General features: G+C 37.5%; 2 protein-coding genes and 1 long non-coding RNA gene across 3 annotated transcripts; 2 read left to right on the top strand and 1 right to left on the bottom strand.

Annotated features, from left to right (window-relative positions):
- Positions 1-2771: 2771 nt before the first annotated feature.
- LOC143860830 (uncharacterized protein At3g27210-like) lies at positions 2772-9594 on the top strand. Its single transcript, XM_077371658.1, has 3 exons — positions 2772-3229; positions 8129-8209; positions 8593-9594. The coding sequence occupies exons 1-3, from the start codon at positions 3049-3051 to the stop codon at positions 9051-9053; spliced, it is 723 nt and encodes a 240-aa protein (XP_077227773.1). The 5' UTR covers positions 2772-3048; the 3' UTR covers positions 9054-9594.
- Positions 3238-7121, top strand: LOC143860831 (uncharacterized). Its single transcript, XR_013239819.1, has 2 exons — positions 3238-5389; positions 5506-7121. It is a non-coding gene; the product is annotated as an uncharacterized LOC143860831 (long non-coding RNA).
- Positions 9595-10482: 888 nt separating the features above from the next.
- On the bottom strand, positions 10483-16428 carry LOC143861086 (triacylglycerol lipase 2-like). The gene is made up of 9 exons (XM_077371981.1): positions 16142-16428; positions 15915-16028; positions 14982-15122; positions 14525-14635; positions 13376-13519; positions 13046-13086; positions 12890-12969; positions 12708-12803; positions 10483-10989 (listed from the first exon to the last, which is right to left on the bottom strand). The coding sequence occupies exons 1-9, from the start codon at positions 16376-16378 to the stop codon at positions 10670-10672; spliced, it is 1284 nt and encodes a 427-aa protein (XP_077228096.1). The 5' UTR covers positions 16379-16428; the 3' UTR covers positions 10483-10669.
- Between the last annotated feature and the right edge of the window lie 2715 nt (positions 16429-19143).

Raw genomic sequence — 19143 nt, 5'->3', positions numbered from 1 at the left:
GGTGAGCTAGCTTGCCCAATCACATGGGGGCCCACTTTGTTAGGATGATCCAAACCATTCATTTTAAAGGCCTTATGATAGATAGGGGGTGTACCAAAAATCAGCTCCATAGGATCATCCTAACCCCTTCATTTGTGGAGGACAAAAATGGGCAGATTTGTGTCTGTCCATTTTTGTCCTCCACAAATGGAGGGGTTAGGATGATCCTATGGAGCTGATTTTTGGTACACCCCCTATCTATCATAAGGCCTTTAAAATGAATGGTTTCGATCACTCCCCAAAATGTGGGACCCATGTGATTGGGCAAGCTAGCTCACCAAAAGTTTGGTGAGCTTAAAGCTCACCAACAGTTTCCTCATATATATATATATATATATATATATATATATATATATATATATATAGAGAGAGAGAGAGAGAGAGAGAGAGAGAAAGAGATTAACTATATTTACGGAGGATCACAAAAAATAGGCAGAAATTGGCAAAGCATTCGCACATTTTGAACTCAATTTTTTCAACTCTCTCTTTTAAAAATCATTTCTACTTAACCACTAACCACGCATTTATTATTTTTCTAGAATAGAAGTTAGTTTTGTCATCTAAAACAATCCTTGTCTCTTCTCATTAGTCATCACTTCATCATGAATTACATTTCCTTAAGAGGAAAAGGATTGTACACTCGACCGTACCTAAAGTTAGGTACGGTAGAGTGCCAAATCACATGGGTCCCCCATTTTTGGTGGGCATCTAAACCATTCATTTGCAAGGCCCCATCATAGATAGGGTGCATACCAAAAATCAGCACCATTGAATCATCCTAACCCCTCCAAAACTGGAGGCCAAAATGGGCAGATTTGTGGACAAACACTGTCTGTCCATTTTGGCCTCCACAAATGGATGGGTTAGGATGATCCTATGGAGCTGATTTTTGGTATGCACCCTATCTATGATGGGGCCTTGCAAATGAATGGTTTAGATGCCCACCAAAAATGGGGGACCCATGTGATTTGGCACTCTACCGTACCTAACTTTAGGTACGGTCGAGCGTACAATCTTATTCCTCTTTCCTTAATTAGATTGGTGGATGCATTGAGAATTTATAAGATATACAGTAATAAAAGTCAATTTATGTACTTGAAAATTCATTCAAAACGGACCCACAAAATAAAAAAATAGCAATAATTCATGTATAAAATAATACATGTGCTAAAGAAGAAACAAGAACGACCACATGGCATGGACTTGGACGATTGGCATAAACACAACATACCCAAATCACATGATAGAAATAAGGAAAGTGATGTATTCACCCCATATTTTTACTTGGGACAGTCCCTCTAGTGTTTTTATGGATATTCTTTTACCCTAGAGGGGCCTTTCCCAAGTTAAAAAAAATATGTGAATACATCATTTCCTGAGAAATAAGAAGTGGGTAATTACTAATTAGGAGAACGACTCCATTCTTTGCCCACCTGATAGTGAAACAGTGATATGGTTAACCCCTCCTATGCGCCAATCAGATTGCTCAACCCTCATAGTTTTCCAAAAAAAGGAAAAAGATTAATTAATGGTTCTAGTGTAATTAAGCTATACAAAAATCAATTAGTGGGTTATATATTGAACAAGTGATATTGAAATTGCACTGTTTTGGATGATCCATCAATTGGAGGGCTAGGATAATTTGATCTCTTTATCGATAGTTTATATAATTATCAAAGGGCAGTGATAAATCGACTCCCAAATATCTTAAATCGACTCCCATGTGTCTTTCTCTCTTCTCTAATTCTCTGGAGAGAGAAAGACACATGGGGAGTCGAATAGTCGATCTAAGATATTTGGGAGTCGATTTATCACTCCCTTTCATCAAAATCTAGACTAAATTTGTGAGTAGCGAAAATTGTGCGCAATCATGTAGAAATGAATTGATCGATTGGGCATATAGTATGAAGCTTATATTTGATGCATTTTGGATGTTACACATCAAAGGGGATGTACAAAGATCAATGAGATGTGCATCTTTTAGAATGGTACAAAATGGTTTATACACCTAGCATTGGTGTATAATTTATACATATCATTTCATATATACTCAACCAATAAATAAAGGGCAAAAAAAAAAAAAAACTAGAGAAATTCTAAGTAAGAATTAGGCTACTGATATTTGCACTACCATGTTTTGATAGTTACACCACTCATCTTGTCTTTTATTATTTAAACAGTTGTCAAAACTCATTACAGTTCCTAAAAAGCTTTCAGAAGCCAATTAAAAAAGAAAAGAGAAGCTGAGATTGTGCAATTATTAAAACATGGTAATGCTGACATCAGGAGCCTTTCTTATAATAGAAAAGAGAAATTACTACCACAATATTCTTAGCAAAATGATATCAGCACAACCATGTTTCAATAATTGCAGACCCAGCTTGTCTTTTTCTGTTTGAATGATCTTGTGAGAGCTTGTGGGGAATTGTAATAAACTTCTGACTTTAAATACTAAAAAGACAAGATGTTTTAGTGAAAATATCAAAACATGGTTGTGCTGATATCTTTTCCAAAAAATTATTCTAAATTATTTTTGGTAGGTATAAAGTATAAGTACTATTAAATACATACACTCACAAAGTCTAGTCAAATAAAATAAAATAGAATACCAACAACCCAAAAAAGGAATAAAAAAAAGCTAAGGAAAGTGAAAAAGAATCACAAGTTCACTACCATAAACAGCTCTGCATTGCACATGAAAATATCTCCACCACTTCCAAAAAACACCTTCTCCTGTCAAATTCTCCCACTGAAGAAACTCTAATTTTGACGGACCCCACTCCTCTACAAATTCCATAACTTCGCTTTCAAGTTCAATCTCCTTTTTAAAGTTTTTCCTTCAAGAAATTTCCTACTATTTGCAATAGTTGAAGAAAAAACAAAGAAAGAAATCCCATCTCTAATCTCTTTCTACTTTACTGTCTCTCTACTTTTCTCCTTTCCCTTTTGCGATTCCTTCATGAATTCAAGATTCTATGGGTTTCTTATAAAAAGGGTATTTTATTAGAGATGGGTTCTTGTGTTTCAGTCCATAAAAACCCAGACTCAGCCATGAAATTCAGAATTTCGATCGGTTCTAAGGCCAAAAAACTCCTTATTCCATCACCCATCAATGAAAAGAAGGTGGGTTCGAACTTCGATTTCAATTCGTCACCGCCACCCTTGCCAATAGGGTCGAATAAATACGTTGGTATGAGCTGAATTTTACTATGTATAGAGTTTTTTTTTTTTTTTTGTGCTCTGTCTTTTTAGAAGTGTGATTTGCTGTTTTTGATTAATTTTACAATTTCGTATTTGCAAGAAACATGTGTAAAGTTACTTAGAATGTGTAAGCTAACAATTCTTGGTGTCATTTTGAGGATTTTGTGAATTTAAGCTAACAATTCTTGGTGTTATTATGAGGATGTTGTGAATTTAAACAGACTGCTTCATATGGTGATGCAACCCAAATCCTACGGGCTGATTTGTTTCTATTTTCTTTGATGCCAATTAGGATAGATTTATTTCTATTTCCATGCATGACCAAATAAGGAATTTGTCCATTCCATGCATAGATTGAGTTTACTTTTTATATTTAGGTTGCCTTTAATATGAAGGTGGTAATTTTAGATGTTTCTTTTTGCTTGTATGAGATTCCATTTTTAGAATTCCTCCTAATCTATAGAAGGAGGTGGATGAGACATGTAATAGGACTTTTGATTGTTGAATGAAATTTGCCTTTGGCTTTTGAGTTCTTTTGAGAACTTTTGGTTGCTTGAATTAGCACTTGCAGGAGTATTTTCTAGTTTCGCTTTGAGAAACTCGACTTCGATGGGATCGAAGTAAATCACATCCCCTTATACTGTGATCGAAGTAATATATTCCCTACGACGGTGACGAAGGGACCTTTTTTCATTTATTTTATCAATCTTGCATCCGTTGCTGCGCTACGAAGAGCGTCCAGATTTTTGGATTGCATCATTTGGTATTGCCATATATCATCATAATTGATTTTGGTGTGGGTTAGTTTAGGATTTCTGGGGAAAAGTCTTGGGGTTCTCTGATCCGCTACTGAGGTTGGTTAATAATTTGGGAGTATGTTAGATTTGATCTTGTTGTCTATTTTTAACCATCTTTCACAGTATACGCTGGCAATTATATTATGATGAGAATTAATTTTTACATGGAAGGTACTAGTTTTTCAAAACGCGGGTCAAAATGCGGCCAAAACCAATCCTAGTTGGCTTGGCATGATAAGACAATTCCTACTTCCTAATAAGAGTTCTCAAGAAAATGAAAGACAATTTAATTGCCTCATAAATATGCGATACAGATTGCCTGCTAATGCTTTATCTAATTATGATCGAGCGTCGGTTGACGCGGCTGAGTACTCTGTTGATGCGGTCATAACTTGGAAGAGTCAAAGTAGTTTTGATCAAGGATTTAAATTTCAGTTTCGGTACCGGTTTCGCCCGGCGAAACAAGAAAAAGAGTATTTTATTCAATATAAAATTTCGGCAATTTCGGTAAAATATTAAAATAATTAAAAAAAAACAGGTTTTTTGGGTGAAATTTCGGGGAAATAGCGATTTCGGTGTCGGTATTTCGGATTTCGGTCGAAATTCGAAACCATGGTTTTGATAGACTTTGTAGCGCAAAAGTGGTCTCGAACAAGAAAGCAGCCAGGGTAAAAGGGAGTAGAGAGGGGTTGGGGGGTTGGGTTGGGGTTGAAACTTGGGTTGGAACTGACAATGGTTAATTTGTTGTAGGATACATCATTTTCTTATACATATGGGTATTATGATACTCAGCTCAACAAAGCCATGTAATGGTACGAACTAGGAATTGAAACTTTTAATCATCATGAATCTATTTGTCTTTATGATGAATTCAACTAGGGACACGGCTTTATGTGGAAGGTGTACGTAGTAGTCGTCTAATGCATATGGGTATTATGATACTCAGCTCAACAAAGCCTTTGTCCCAAACTAGTTGGGGTCGGCTAAATGAATCCTTTAGAAAAAATTCATGAAAAAGGTAAAAGGAATCTACCCGGCTCTAATCCTGGTTCTAGTTGGGTTCTTCTACGTGGATCATTTTCTTCTTGGGTATTATGATATATTTGGAATTTTATCTCTGTAAGATAATAGAATCAACAACCATTGTTTGGCTATGGGATATATCTGAGTCTGTTCCAGTGTTACCTGCTTTGGATTATGTTAAATTCTAGTTTTAAGAATATTTAGTGGCGTGATTTATGTCAGCTTAGAAGAAATTTGTTCGTTATTATAAATTGTTTCAGATCTTTAACCAAGGACGAATCTTATAAGGAGCACAATAATTTCCCATGTCCTGTGGTTCTAGCAATGCAGTAAGAATGTTACCTATTTTATATACCAATTTGACTTTTTTGTTTATTAGTTTTTTGTTTCCAATCCTCGGTCTTAATCACTGGCTTGACTTTGGCACTTTCTGCGTTATTTCCAGGTATCTACTTTGAAGAGAGCATTGATATGCAATCTGGTTGATTTCTTTTCTTTGATTATTCAGATTTTCATTTGGGAATACATTCCTGCAGATGGTCGCTTTAAAACTTTAGATTTTTGGGGCGCATTTCTTTTCCCTGTTTAATCTCTACAGCCTTTTCAGTTGTTTGTAATCTCCACAAAAAATGAGCACCATCTACAGATTTATTTATTTATATTTGTGAGTTTGTTTATCAATTCAGAATTTTTTGTTGGTCTTCAATTCCCAGGACCATTTCAGATGTCCAGCAAAATTCTGAATTTTTAGGCCATCTACCAATTCTTTTGGCTTCTACCAATCCTTTGAACAATTCCTTTGACATTACTAGACCTTACTCTCTTGAAATAATGCGTGTTTAATCTCTATGGATGAATTCCTTTGTTGGTTTCATTGTCGTCCACAGACTGCCTGTCTCTGAATCTCTTCGGGATCCTTGATGAATGCAGTTACTTCCTATTGTATGATAGTCCTAGATGAGCCGTAGTATTGAGGTCTAAACCCTTAGTCTAGGTATTGGCATATCTTAGTTCTGTGGAGTTTGGGTTGAGTGTGGGGGTTGTCTCCTACTTGTTGTATTTACCCTTCAATGTTAGATGGTTTCCATTGCGGGATACTAGTGAATCTCTACTTTGATTAGCTCACATGCTGGTTGCAGGGTGCGCAACCTTACCGACCAAATGACACCATTCAGTACATGTACCGGTCTGCACTACCATTGTAGCTTGTTTGGGAGAAGGCTGAAGACATCGTGTTGAGCAAAAAATCGGACACCTACATTGGAAAAGGCAGATTGTGGGAAATGAGGAATGTATTTGGGAAATATTTTATAAGTTTTTTGGGATATATTGGCAAAATTTTAATGCGTATGCAAATGATTTGGATTAGTCTCATATTTAGAAAATAATTTCTTTGAGACTGGAATGCAAGGGTTAGAGATGCTATGGTCGATGACTACATAAATAGGGAGTGCTCCAGGTGGTTTGTATGCATATCTTTAGGAGCACTTTAAGATGTTTAGGCCCCAAGTCTGCATTATTTGTTTTTGCTTCTGATTGGTATTTATGTGGAGTTCCATAAAGAATGGGTGGAAAGATGCGACCTCCCACAGTCTTCTGGGGGCAGAAGGTTATTGTTAGAGACCACGTAGTAGATGTCACAAGATATTTCCTGTTTCCTTGGGGAGCAAGGATTCGAACGAAGGGTTCATGTCTTGATTGAGGAGATTTAGATCTTTGCTCTAATATTAAGGTATCCTTTTATCATGTTCATAGGGAGTCTAATACATTGGCAAAAAGGGGGTTTGGCGAGGGAGGGGCATGTTGTGAGTCATATAGGAATTCAGTCTGCGTAATGGTTTCTCTGGAGAATGGTTTCCCATTTGGTACTGTGGTTTCCAGTAACTATGCATCGACACACTCCTTGTACCATACATCGAGAGTGTATCTTTTCCAAAAAAAAATTCTATTTTGTATCATCAGCTGTAATATATCTTAAATCTTCCATTGTACCAAGGTATTCTTGTAAGAATCAAGTTATGTCACACTTTTAACAAATGTATGTCAATTATTTTTCCTTTTTGCTTTTGTATAATTAACGTTGTTGGTAAGAAAAAGATTAAGATACAATCTGGAAGGGGTAGGAACCCCCTAATTCAAACATCGACCTCTGAATCCATCCTTAGCAAGCAAGTCAGCATGTTATTTGCCTGCCTTAAAGTTAATATTTTGCTAAAAAGATGCTGCTATGTTCATTGTCATATGCTGGAGCCCAGCAAGGAGGAACTCCCTAATTCAAACATCGACCTCTGAATCCATCCTTAGCAAGCAAGTCAGCAATGTTATTTGCCTGCCTTAAAAGTTAATATTTTGCTAAAAAGATGCTGCTATGTTCATTGTCATATGCTGGAGCCCAGCAAGGAGGAACTCCCTCTCTTTGCCATCATTGGGAGGTCTTTAAGGCTAATTGGACCGAAGATACTGCACTAATGATTCTTTCAATTCTAGAAGTCCGGGCCCCCACTTGAATATACATCAAAGTTAAAGTTCAAAGAGCCCGTCGGAGAAGGTTAGGATTAGGACACCGGCCAGAGCTAACTAGGTGATGTATTAACTACTGATAGGCCCTGTTTGTTTTAGATTCCGACAACCGATTGTGAGCCCTAAATCTATTATTGGACTAAAAATTACATTTAATTCTGAGTCCAATAATAAGTTTGAGGCTCACAATCGGTGGTCACAATCTAAAACGAACAGGGCCATAGGTAATGTGTGATACATAATCCCTTTTTTCATGAATTGTATACACTTGGTTTGAGACTCTCACTATTCCTATGCTAATCAAAATACGAGTCTGAAAATGGTCAAGTTCTGCCAGCCCTTTCAACATCATGGTGTGAATCTTTTGCCAGTTATGCAATAGTCTTGGTTTGATCATTTTTGAGGTCTCTGACCATTTTCGTCTTAATTGCATCTATGTCCTAGCAGAAATATTTTCTCTGCCTTATGCTTGTCACTTTTACTTTTGCCCGGTTCTCTAAATTCGTGCAGTGTTGTTGTTTAATTTATGTGTGTTTGTGCCTTCACAGGTAGTAAAGAAGAGTCATTCTTTGATACCCAAGCCTGGTTGGACTCTGATTGTGATGATGATTTCCTCAGTGTCAATGGGGGTAAGATCAACATCTGATGTAGAAAGATTTTATTTCTTCATGCTGTTTTTTCTTAAAGCCCCGTTTGGATTGCAAGAAAATCATTTTTGACGGAAAATTTTTCTTTCCTCAATTTAGAGGGAAATTATAAGATGATGTTTAATTTAGATGGATATTATCATAAATTGAAGGTTCCTCTAAGTTAAAATTGATTAGGGTTGGCTCAACTTATCTTTTTCCAATCCATTAAAAAAAAGTTATCTTTTTTCATACATAAAAAAGTAAGAAATTTTAGAAATATTTTCCTTTTCAAGCTTTTCCAGGAAATTCCTGCAATCCAAACAGGGCACGAAATCATATTATATTTTTGTGATTAGCTCACTTTTACCTTTTCTGTTGTGCAGATTTTACGCCATCTAACTGTAGTACTCCGAACCATCAGAGAAGCGCCCCGGGAACACCTCAACTCAATAAAGCTTTCTTTGTTGACAGAGCACCTGACTCAAAGTCTCAATTTTCTCCAACTGATAAAAAAACGAAGCTAGCTGACCTTTTACGAGACAGCTTGGGAGAGGAACATGACCTTGAAGACCAAAACATTGGCCGCAACCCAAGTGTGGTCAATGGAAAGGTGGATGTTAACCAGACCAACGCTCACACTCCTCCAAAATCATCGGATGGAACTCCCTATTTGTCTGGACCCAACTCTTTATGCAGTAGCGAGAGAACTCCTAATAAAGATTTCAGACATGAAAAAGAGAAAAAGGTTAAGGCCGCCCAGTGTTGCCTTCCAAGTTTGATTCCAAACCTTAGCTTCAATGAGAGGAAAAAGCGGCTGAGCCCGGGGCGCCACAATGGAGGATAAGACTACTACTATAAATGGTCATTCAATCCTATAATAAGGGACGTACTTGTAGTTCTGTGTAGGTGGAGGAACCCAAAATCTTGGGTCTATGAATCTTTAAATTTCAAGTTAGTTTAGAAAAGCTGCTAAGCAGTCGGCAGTTTTTACAATGGCAGAGTTCCGTAAAAAGCTGGTGGATTAATGGCTATTTTTCTGTATGCTTGGTGGTGTTTGGGATCACTGACATTCTGTATAAAGTGGAGAGGCATCGGTGTGTATGTGATTATCTTCATCTAAGTACTTAACTTCTCGATTATGTTTTAGGTGAGGTTATATCTTGTAAGTCAACTGGTACATTCTGGGATCAGATTGCAAAGGAACTTGTAATGGAAAGATGCATGTGGCTATCACCTATAGCCATATAAAGATGTATGTGTGTATAATTTCTCTCTATTGTGTTTCATATGTTTCTATGATACTCAAACGTACAAGATATATGCAAAGGACAAAAGTCTTTGGAAGTTCAGTAGAGGACAATGGCTAAGCTGTACTTTTTTTTCTATATGAATGCCTACACTGTTGCGTTTTTGTTTTTAGCTCGAGCTGCAGAATTACCTAGCATCCAACAAATCTGCACAGATAAGTGGTCTGAATTTCTGATTGTTTAACCTGATGGGTTATGTTAAAAAGACTATTCCCTATATGAAATATAGAGATGTTTAGTTACATATCCTAATTCTACGTATCTTGTTTGGGTACGAAAATATAATATCAGAATCTTGATAGTAAGAAACTTGTGTTAATTCTTGCTTCTTTGATCATGATTTACACCACCCCATTCTTAATATCCTAACCTATAAGATAAGGTAGTTATCCAAATGCCAGGTCTCCAATAGACTGCCAACAGATGGTGTTCATCATTCTAGATTTCATAGAGGCCTAATATTGTTTTCCTCTGCATTTCCTTCCTCATTTGCTAATAATCAAAACATTGAGTGAGAACTTGAAGCTTCATGAAGGTCTATAAAAAACTTGGGTGCAAATAGTGAACTATTCATCAATCGTGGAACTAGAAGGAGACATTATAAATCAAAAGCTTAGATATGTTTGACTAAGCATAGATCCAACATGAGAGAGTGGTAGTCCATTTCCATCTCCCATGAACTACAACAGATTTAGCAGAACTTTTGAGAACACAATTTGTTGCACATTTATATATTATCTGCAAGAGGTCCCACAGAGGGTGTAGGTTAACATTGTTGCGTGGTGTATCAGATTCAGATTAGAACAGTGAGAGCACAACATACCCATGGGATTATGTTTATTACATATTTAGCACATTTCTCGCCTCCATCGTATAGGGCACTTTGTTGCCAATGGTACACACGCACGAATGCACACACACACAAAGTTTAGTCTATATATTTTTCTCTTATGAATTGCTAAAAAATTTCCAGGAAACATCCCTTCAAACAACACTTATATTTGAATGATTGACATATTCTGTTACAACACATCATTGTTTCATAACATAACTCAAAGCTGGTAAGCTTGCACTAATGTTATAGAGAAATTAGCCCATATTATTAAGTATGATGAAGAACAATTAAACTCAGTCTATTGTGAGTTGATAATCTTCAATTACGATTGAAGAAGGCGATTACGGCATCATAAACTATCTTCTTAGCAGAGACACCCATTACAAAATCTGCGTGGGCGTAATCCTTTATAAACTGTACTGTGAGCTTATCTCCGTCGTGGAACTTGAGATTGTCTAATAAAAGTTCGACATCCCGGACGTCTGAAAGTGCATCTTGGCCGCCATAACTGAGGAAGAGCGGCAAGTTGTTGGGGATGTTAGACATGTTATAGAGGGGAGGCTTGCTTTGGCCGTAGTACCGGACATTTTCGTCCACATTCCCGTAATCAAATTTCGATATGATTCCATCTCGAACCGCTGTCAATTGTCATATATGATGATCAGTATTGATTCCTAATTATCATTATTATTATTAATCTAGTTGAAGTTAGTATTAGACATTCCATGTGGTCTTGATTTTAATTGGTACATATATTTTTCTATATTTATTTGTTAAATAATTAAGCATTTTAAGAATATGTCATATATATATATATATATACACACACATTAATATTTGTTATTTTATTCCAGATCTTTCTCTGATTTTTTTTGGATTAAATAGTTAAGCCTTTTTAATAATATTCCATTAAAATCTATATTTCTGCACTAATATTAATGGCTACTGATATTGGCACTACGAGGTTTTAATAGTTGCACAAACTCAACTTGTCTTTTCTATTTTAGTTGGCCTGTGAGAGCTTTTTGGGAACTGTAATAACCTTTGACAGCTGTTTTAACAATTAAAGACAGGATAGTTAGTGTAATTATTAAAATGTGGTAGTGGCAATGCCGGTAGCCATATTAATTTGTTATGCACAATATATAGGGAGATTATTTTTTCACCCCCGGTAGGAATGATGCGCCCCCTTGTTAACTTGATTTGACATAAAAAAAGGTTAAAGTTGCTCACAATCACATTAAAAAGGGGGCGCATAATCCTAAAGGGGGTGAAAATTCTCCTAATATCCATTAGATTAGCTATGTATAATTTAAGTATGCTAAGCAAAATAATAACATACAGTTGGGGCTCTAATAATTAATCCTCCATGATCATACCGGGAAGTAGCAGTGTTCCTATGTTGATAATTTAAGATATAAGAGAGCACCTAAGTTCGGTGATACAAGATATAGGAGAGTACTGTAGGGACTTTGTTCAAAGCACCTACAAGTGAACATTAATGTTGTTCAAAGTTTATGTGGTACATACATTTTTTTTAAAAAAGTACATGTGGTATTTAATTATAGAGAAACTATATGATGAGTGGGCTTACGAACTTGTACTCATCATCCCATCCTTGATATTTGATCCAACAGCAGAGTGAGCTGCCCTCGGATCAAATCAAGGGTGGTACTTCCAGCGTACCATCTTTATGTGTTTGTACTCCTTTTCATCATATAATTTGTCTATATTTATATATATTATGTTTAGGTGCGTAGGAAACATTCTTCAGTCTATTCAGTTGAAATCATTGTGGTGGTTGCAGTAGTTATGGATTCTAGCTTGACAGTGGCAGTAAGAGGCTACCGAGTTTTCTTCATGTCAGAAACATGTAACTTAACTAAAGCATCATAAACTTAAGCAGAGCGAGGCAAAGAGTTGGACAAAGGAATTGCCATGTGGTTAGAAGTAAGGGTTGGGGGTGATGGAAAACACCTATCTGATAATTAATATTCTCTAATACCATACATAAAACATGGCTAGTGATATTAATTATTAGGAGAAATTATACGATGAAGGGCTGTAGAAACACGTACCCATCATCCCATCCTTGATATTTGATCCAATAGCAGCTCTCTTTTTGAGGAGCGACTGTTGGATCAAATATCAAGCGTGGTACTTCTGACGTATCACCTTTGCGTGTTTCCACGGCCTTTCATTACATAATTTCTCAATTATTAGAGCCTCAAGCTCTATATCATGTAGAAACTAAACTTAAACCTGTTGCTAGTATATTTCCCTAGTATTTTCCTCATTTATCAAAATAAAAAAAATTATATAACAATTTTACGAAGGATTCATGCATGCTACTTACTTTGAGCGAGATGCACCATGGTCTTTGTTGAAGTCGACTGTGGCTCAAACTTCAAGAAGAGATCTACCGTTGATTCGTTCAGGCAACAATTTTTGCCTGCGGACAAAGCCATATCTGTTAGTATAATAGAAAATCCAATACCAAATCATTCCTGTTTTTATTGGGGGGACATGTATTATTACCAGTAAATGATGTCAATAAGTCATAGCAATCCACGCCAGGATTTTCGCAGAGAGACTTTAGAAACTTGGCTACAGCCTCCCTGTTATAACAACTTATGTTAGAGATTCTATCAAAAGAGGGGGTGCCATTAACAATTGAGAGGGAGATTGTTTTACCCTTTTGGGTTGAATTCTGCAATGCCCAACAATGTCACGACCTGCCAAAACAAAACAGATAATCAGCTAAGAAGTTGAACGAATCTGACGGTGATCATATGGTGGGGTCGACCACTTGCCCAAGTACAAACCAGATGGGTGGGCCCCACAGCACTGTTAGATGGAGGGTTGAGATCGATCTGATCTTTTCGATCGGATGGTGGATCGTGGGGAGTAAATCTCAATAGTATGTGAAACTTTAATTAGGGCTATGTGGGGGGAAATGATATTTCCACCCCCTTTTACATGATTTCCATAGTGAGAAAAGCTTGTACTATTATATATATATACCTCTCCAACAAAGGCTTTAGCAGCAACCTTCCCTATGGGTGTGGTCATATGGCTCAAATAGGCTACAGGGCTTAATAAGGCAGCTGACTTCAACTTCTCTACCAACTTTCCTTCTGAGAAGGATGCTAGAACCACCAAAGTTCCCTGCAATAATAAAGAACAAAGGGGAAAAAATCAAATTTCTTCTTGTTTTTTTAATGGGAAGTGATATATTTGTATGACTGCTCTTTTTAGTTTTTACGCTTGAAGGGGGTGTCCCAGGCTTGAAGGGGGTGTCCCAGGGGAGAAAAGGGGGTGAATATATTATTTCCCTTTTTATACTGATTTCTTGTGTGTGTTTGCCACGAATAGAATCTCCATACCATGATCCTAACCATATGATCTGTAGAGCTAGAAGTCTATAATGTGTCATCTCTCGACAGATCAGAGGGTTACTATCATCCTATCATCCTATGGAGACGGAAATTTATCCGAGACCTATTTACATAGGGGGCAACAAATGAATAGTTTTGATATTTGAACAGGGTGGGCCCACTATATTTAAAAAAAAATACATGCATGCACCAACACGATCCGACACCAGAAGCCTGAAAATATAAAGAGGATTGATTCAATGTGTAGCACACATTGAACATTTGATGCGGACGCTATTCATTGTTTGGTGATGAATGAGACCTACAATTTGATCAAAGAATAGGGAGATGATATATTTGCCTCATTCCCTTCCCCGAGCCACCCCCTCCATGGTCATTAATACACTAGAGGGGGTGGCCAAGCGAAGAAAATGGAACAAATATATCACTTGAAAAAGTATAGACCAGTTTGGGTGGGCTCCGGCTAAACGGTTCTGACCACAACTAGCAGCCAAGAATAGAAGATACACAGATTCTTGGTGTATATGCCATGTATCTAAATAGTGAACATTCCTACGAAGGATAAAATTAAAAAGAGAGCGACGCAGTCCCAAGCTGTTCAACTGAAATAAAGGTGAAGTTGTTTTTCTATTTTTAGCGTTCCTTCAGTTATTTTATGAACAAGATAATGTATTAGTGTCATCACTCGATCTCTTGTTTTGATATTCACACTTCTTTCTCTATTTAAAACTTCTAAGAAACAAGATGCCAAAAGCCAAAGAAGAAGGAAATTTACCATGGAATGACCCACATAATGCAACTTTTGCCCTGTATGACCATACACAAAGTCGAATATAGCAGGGAGTTCGTAATCAACCAGTTCATCCCACGACCAATCCCAAAAAGCCTGCAAAAAAAACTCATTTCATGTTTAGGTTTATGCGACTAAACACAGAAATTTGGTGTATAATCTTCTCTATCATCCATCCAATGTACATTCTTGTTGATCTGAACCATCCAACCAATTGATGATCTCTATGATGGGTCCCATCATCAATATCTTGCTTTTGGGTTGGTTGGTGGAAGTTATGGGGAATTGGTGCACCCAATCCATTGATTGTACATGGGCTCTGGTTCGTGAAATTGGACGGTCTAGATCGATGGGCATGTACGATAATTAGATGGTATAGATGGTTAATTTATACACTTATATTCAGTGTTTCATCTCTAATCACAAAAATGCGTAAACAAACCGGATTCGTTGGATCAAGGGACGCATGTTTACAGCTCCATCGGGTCCCTCTACCGTTGGCGATCCACACGTCGAATCCACTATCAGCCAAGACGAACGCCAGAGATTGATCGGGAGAATTCACCAGCCATGTCATTCCATCCTGCCATCGTGGCATATTTCATCAGACCAACAATATTATGTTATTTTTACTAAAAGACAAAACAACTAAGGTGGTGGAAATGAATTTTCCTAAACTGATATCCACACTCACTAATACTTTAGTAAAGACTTTTTAAATTTGGATGTTGGATATGTTTTAATTTGTTTCTAGGGCATGGTAAAGGCCTCTAGTGTGATAGTATCTAATAAGAGATGGGAAAAATTAAGGGAGCAGTGCCATTATCATAAGAAAGGGAGTGCCAATATCATTCCCTAAAAGTATTATATACAGAGTGCAGTGAAAACGACATGCATATGCATGCATCATTCAACACACGGTTGAAGATAAACAGTGGCCTTGGAATTTGGAGGAGAAGAAAATTAATCAGAAAGATCACAAGAAACTGAAAGTTTCATAAATTTGGGAAAAATCAAACAGCAAACTGCGGAATTTCTGCTGTTTCTTTCTGCAAAGATAGGAAAGAGATGTAAGCATTTATGTGGGACCCACTGACCCACCACCATGATTTCTGGTACTCAAGCTTTTGGACAATTATCCAATAAGCATGTTTTAAAACTCACTGAGTCAATCATCAACTCACACGAGTCGGCTCGCCGAGTTTTTGTTTGAGTCAGAGTATTGTCTTACTAAACCAATCAAAACTCCTTTAACTCACTGAGCCGTGCGCCTGAATTGGATCCTTTTACCTTAGCCGACTCATTGTTTTAGTCCTGGTTTGTAAACATTAAAAAGAAGACTAATGTGTATGTGGACATAAATATGCATACATACCATGAGAACTCCATGTTGCAATAAGATAGGTTGCTTGTTCTTCGCACCATTTCCTCCTCCATGACCCTCTGGTATCCTTTGAATGCTAAGAATATACCCATCTCCAGTTTTCACCTACAAACAAAACAAAATTCAAATACAAGGTGCTTAAACTAAATCCCTTCAACCTCATAAGCTTAAGTAAGCCACATTCCAACACATAAGAGAGTAATATAATGTAGTATTACATTAAATTCCTTGCATGGGTAACCTTGTACCACCACCAATGACTCACATATCCCGGTTATAACTGGCGCTGGAGCCGGCGCCGGTGAACCCACTTGGACGAGCCTGCGGCTCGAGAAAAGGTCTGCATTTCTCGAACCTTCGGCTCGATCTAGCTCGACCCCAAGGATAGTGAAGATGATGATGATGAAGAAGAAGAAAATAGACATCAAAATCCTTCTAAAACCATGGGTGGCCATTTTCTTGCATATTTTGGAAGCTAGGAGAAGTCCTTTTTATAGTGATAGAAAGAGAGAGTGTGAATGTGAAAGGGGAAGGGGACTTTTCTACACCAGCCAACTCGATTTCAGGCCAAAAGAAAGGGCCTTTTACATGATTGGTTCTTGGCTGAATGAGGTGGGCCCCACTGCCCATTTCCTTTTTCTTATCCTCAGCCTAGAGATTGAGATCTGAGGCATGCTATAAGCCAATTTCCGTTACATTGCTGAGAGATTGGGACATTTTTTTCAATGGGATGTGGGGCCAACTATGGCAGGTGGCATGTACATGGAGATCCATGTAAGATATCACACTAGCTTTGTGGGACCCCCTTGGAATTCTTTCTGGATGTTCACACGTCTAACGGATTGGTACCGATACCGATGTTCGAGAAACGCAACGAAACCGAAAAGTTGGAAAGCAAAAGCGGTTGGGCCAGAAAAGCACACTACTAAACGAAACATGCTAAAAGAGATTGTCACAGTTACACCATTGTGGTCCCATCTTCGAATGATCTGAACCGTTCATTTGATAGGCCTTGCTTTAGATCTTCTAAATCATGCCAGTCATACAGAGTACATGCTTGGTATCCATAAAACTTTTTTCATTGAATATTAGCTTATTTCAGCGCCTTTCAAGTTTGCATCACCTCATCAACCATGTCCTCTCAATTCTTCCCCTCTCCCACCCATAGTTAGCAAAACTCCGTATTAAACTTGAATTTTTCTTGTTCCATTTTTTTGCCGTATCACGTTTTGCTAACTATGCTCCCCTGCACCCTCCTTACCTAGTTACCCCTCTCCCACCACTTGATAAACTAATACTCCATGAAAAAAAACTCAAGGCTCCCAAACAGGGCCTGATTGAATGGTCAAGGGCATGCAAATAGTAGGCCCCAACATGGGTATAGCGTAATCTGAAAATCAAATAATCAAATGATCAAAAGATCAATGACTCAAATGAACAGTTAAGAAAAAATGAGTAGCAGGTCCGCCCACATTAACGAGCCAGACATATCATTTTTATAGGCTCGATCGTCTGTGAAGATGACATGATTGTGAAACAACTAAATACTCCAAAAGCTTAAGCTGTTAGAGTTGGTGTTACTTAGTCATTTATACTATTTTAAAGTGTTCCAATGTTTTTGAATTTTCAAATGTTTTAAACCCTAAAAAAAAAAAAGCCAAACAACACACTAGGGCCAAATCCTAGAGCTAAAGGGGAAACCTCAAAACAAGTAAACTAATATCCCAAGAACATGAAAATGACCTAAGAACCCAAATAGGTAAAGCTCTAATAAAACTGAGATAGTCCCTATAAAGGGGAGTAGCAACAACTTTAAAAGAGGGAAAAATAAGTCAAAGACTTGCTAATAACGTTACAAAAAATGAGGGGCAAATAAGTCAAAGACTCTCTACTAGAAGAATCCCTCGCATCATGCATGTGGCTCTCTTTTGAGTTGGCCGTCCATAGGGATCTTTTTAAGATCAAGCATCTGTTGGTTTTAAAACCCAGGACCTGCTTTAAGGAGTAGCTCTAATACCATATGAAACAACCAATTACTCCAAAAGCTTAGGCGGGGTTTTATTTAATCATTTATACTTCAACCGTGACCACAAAATTACACATCTATGGATCCAAACTATATGATCGATGTCTGCAAACGGATAGTTGAACAAAAAATGAGCAACAACTCACCTACATTATTGCATGTTTGTACGCCCACTCATGATATAAAATCCCTTTTTGGAGATATTAGGATATGAGATTTTACATGGTGTGTGGCAGGAGTCCAGTATTTTTCAAAAGTACTGTACGGCCCACTTCATAGGATGATCCAAACCTTTCATTTGTTGGGCCACACCGTAAATAGGTTGTGCGCCAAAAATCATCTCCATATGATGATCCTAACCCTCCGATCTGAAAAGGATTCCATAAGGTACCGTCCCTCTATAGATTGGAGGGTTAGGATCATTCTATAGAGATGATTTTTTAGGAACAACCTATTTACATTGTGGCCCAACAAATGAATTGTTTGGATCATCTTATGAAGTGGGTCGTACAGTTTTTTTTTTTTGATAAATACTGACTATATGGCCACACACCATATTAAATCTCTAAATTATTAGCTAGCAGCAGGGATTTCAAAATCCTCCTTTTCTTCCTTCCTTTATCCTTTCCACCGGGAAGTTTATTCCATTCTCCTCTTGTCCTTCCCTTTCCTTCCCTTTTTAGAAATAGCTACCCCTATCGGAGCACGCCCATTGAGGGCGCCTTAGACTCGAGTGTAGTGGAATTAGTCGTCCATAGGGAGGAGACAAGCATTGGATTTACCTCGAAGAATAGTAGTACGGTTTGGTTGCACGGCATACACTCGGAGTGTAGGGAAATAGTTACGGGTGCCATTACAAGAGAGAGAGAGAGAGAGAGAGAGAGAGAGAGAGCACTGGTCCCGAGAAATTTCAAGCATAATTCCACCATTTTGTGGATTTTGGCTTAGAAGAGGGGACGAGAATGCCACATAGAGAGACATGAGTCTCTAGAGAGTCAATGCTATATTGACAACTCAAATGAGAAATTTTATTGATGTGACACCCAATGCTAAGCAAAATCCTGGCCAAGTTTAGTTGCCAAAGTCTGAAGCAAAGGTAGGGTTTTGGTGGAATTCGGACTGCAATTTCATGCTTGGATAGCTTTAATAAGGGTTGTAATGCCATTTGACCTTCCAACATGTTGACACAATGAT

This window comes from Tasmannia lanceolata, unplaced genomic scaffold (genome assembly GCF_043159265.1).
Source record: "Tasmannia lanceolata isolate RefF3 unplaced genomic scaffold, GAP_Taslan_0.1 ptg000037l, whole genome shotgun sequence".
In the NCBI taxonomy this organism is placed as follows: Eukaryota; Viridiplantae; Streptophyta; class Magnoliopsida; order Canellales; family Winteraceae; genus Tasmannia; species Tasmannia lanceolata.
Note: the sequence above shows the minus strand (reverse complement) of the source record. Positions and strands in the feature narration are given on the sequence as shown.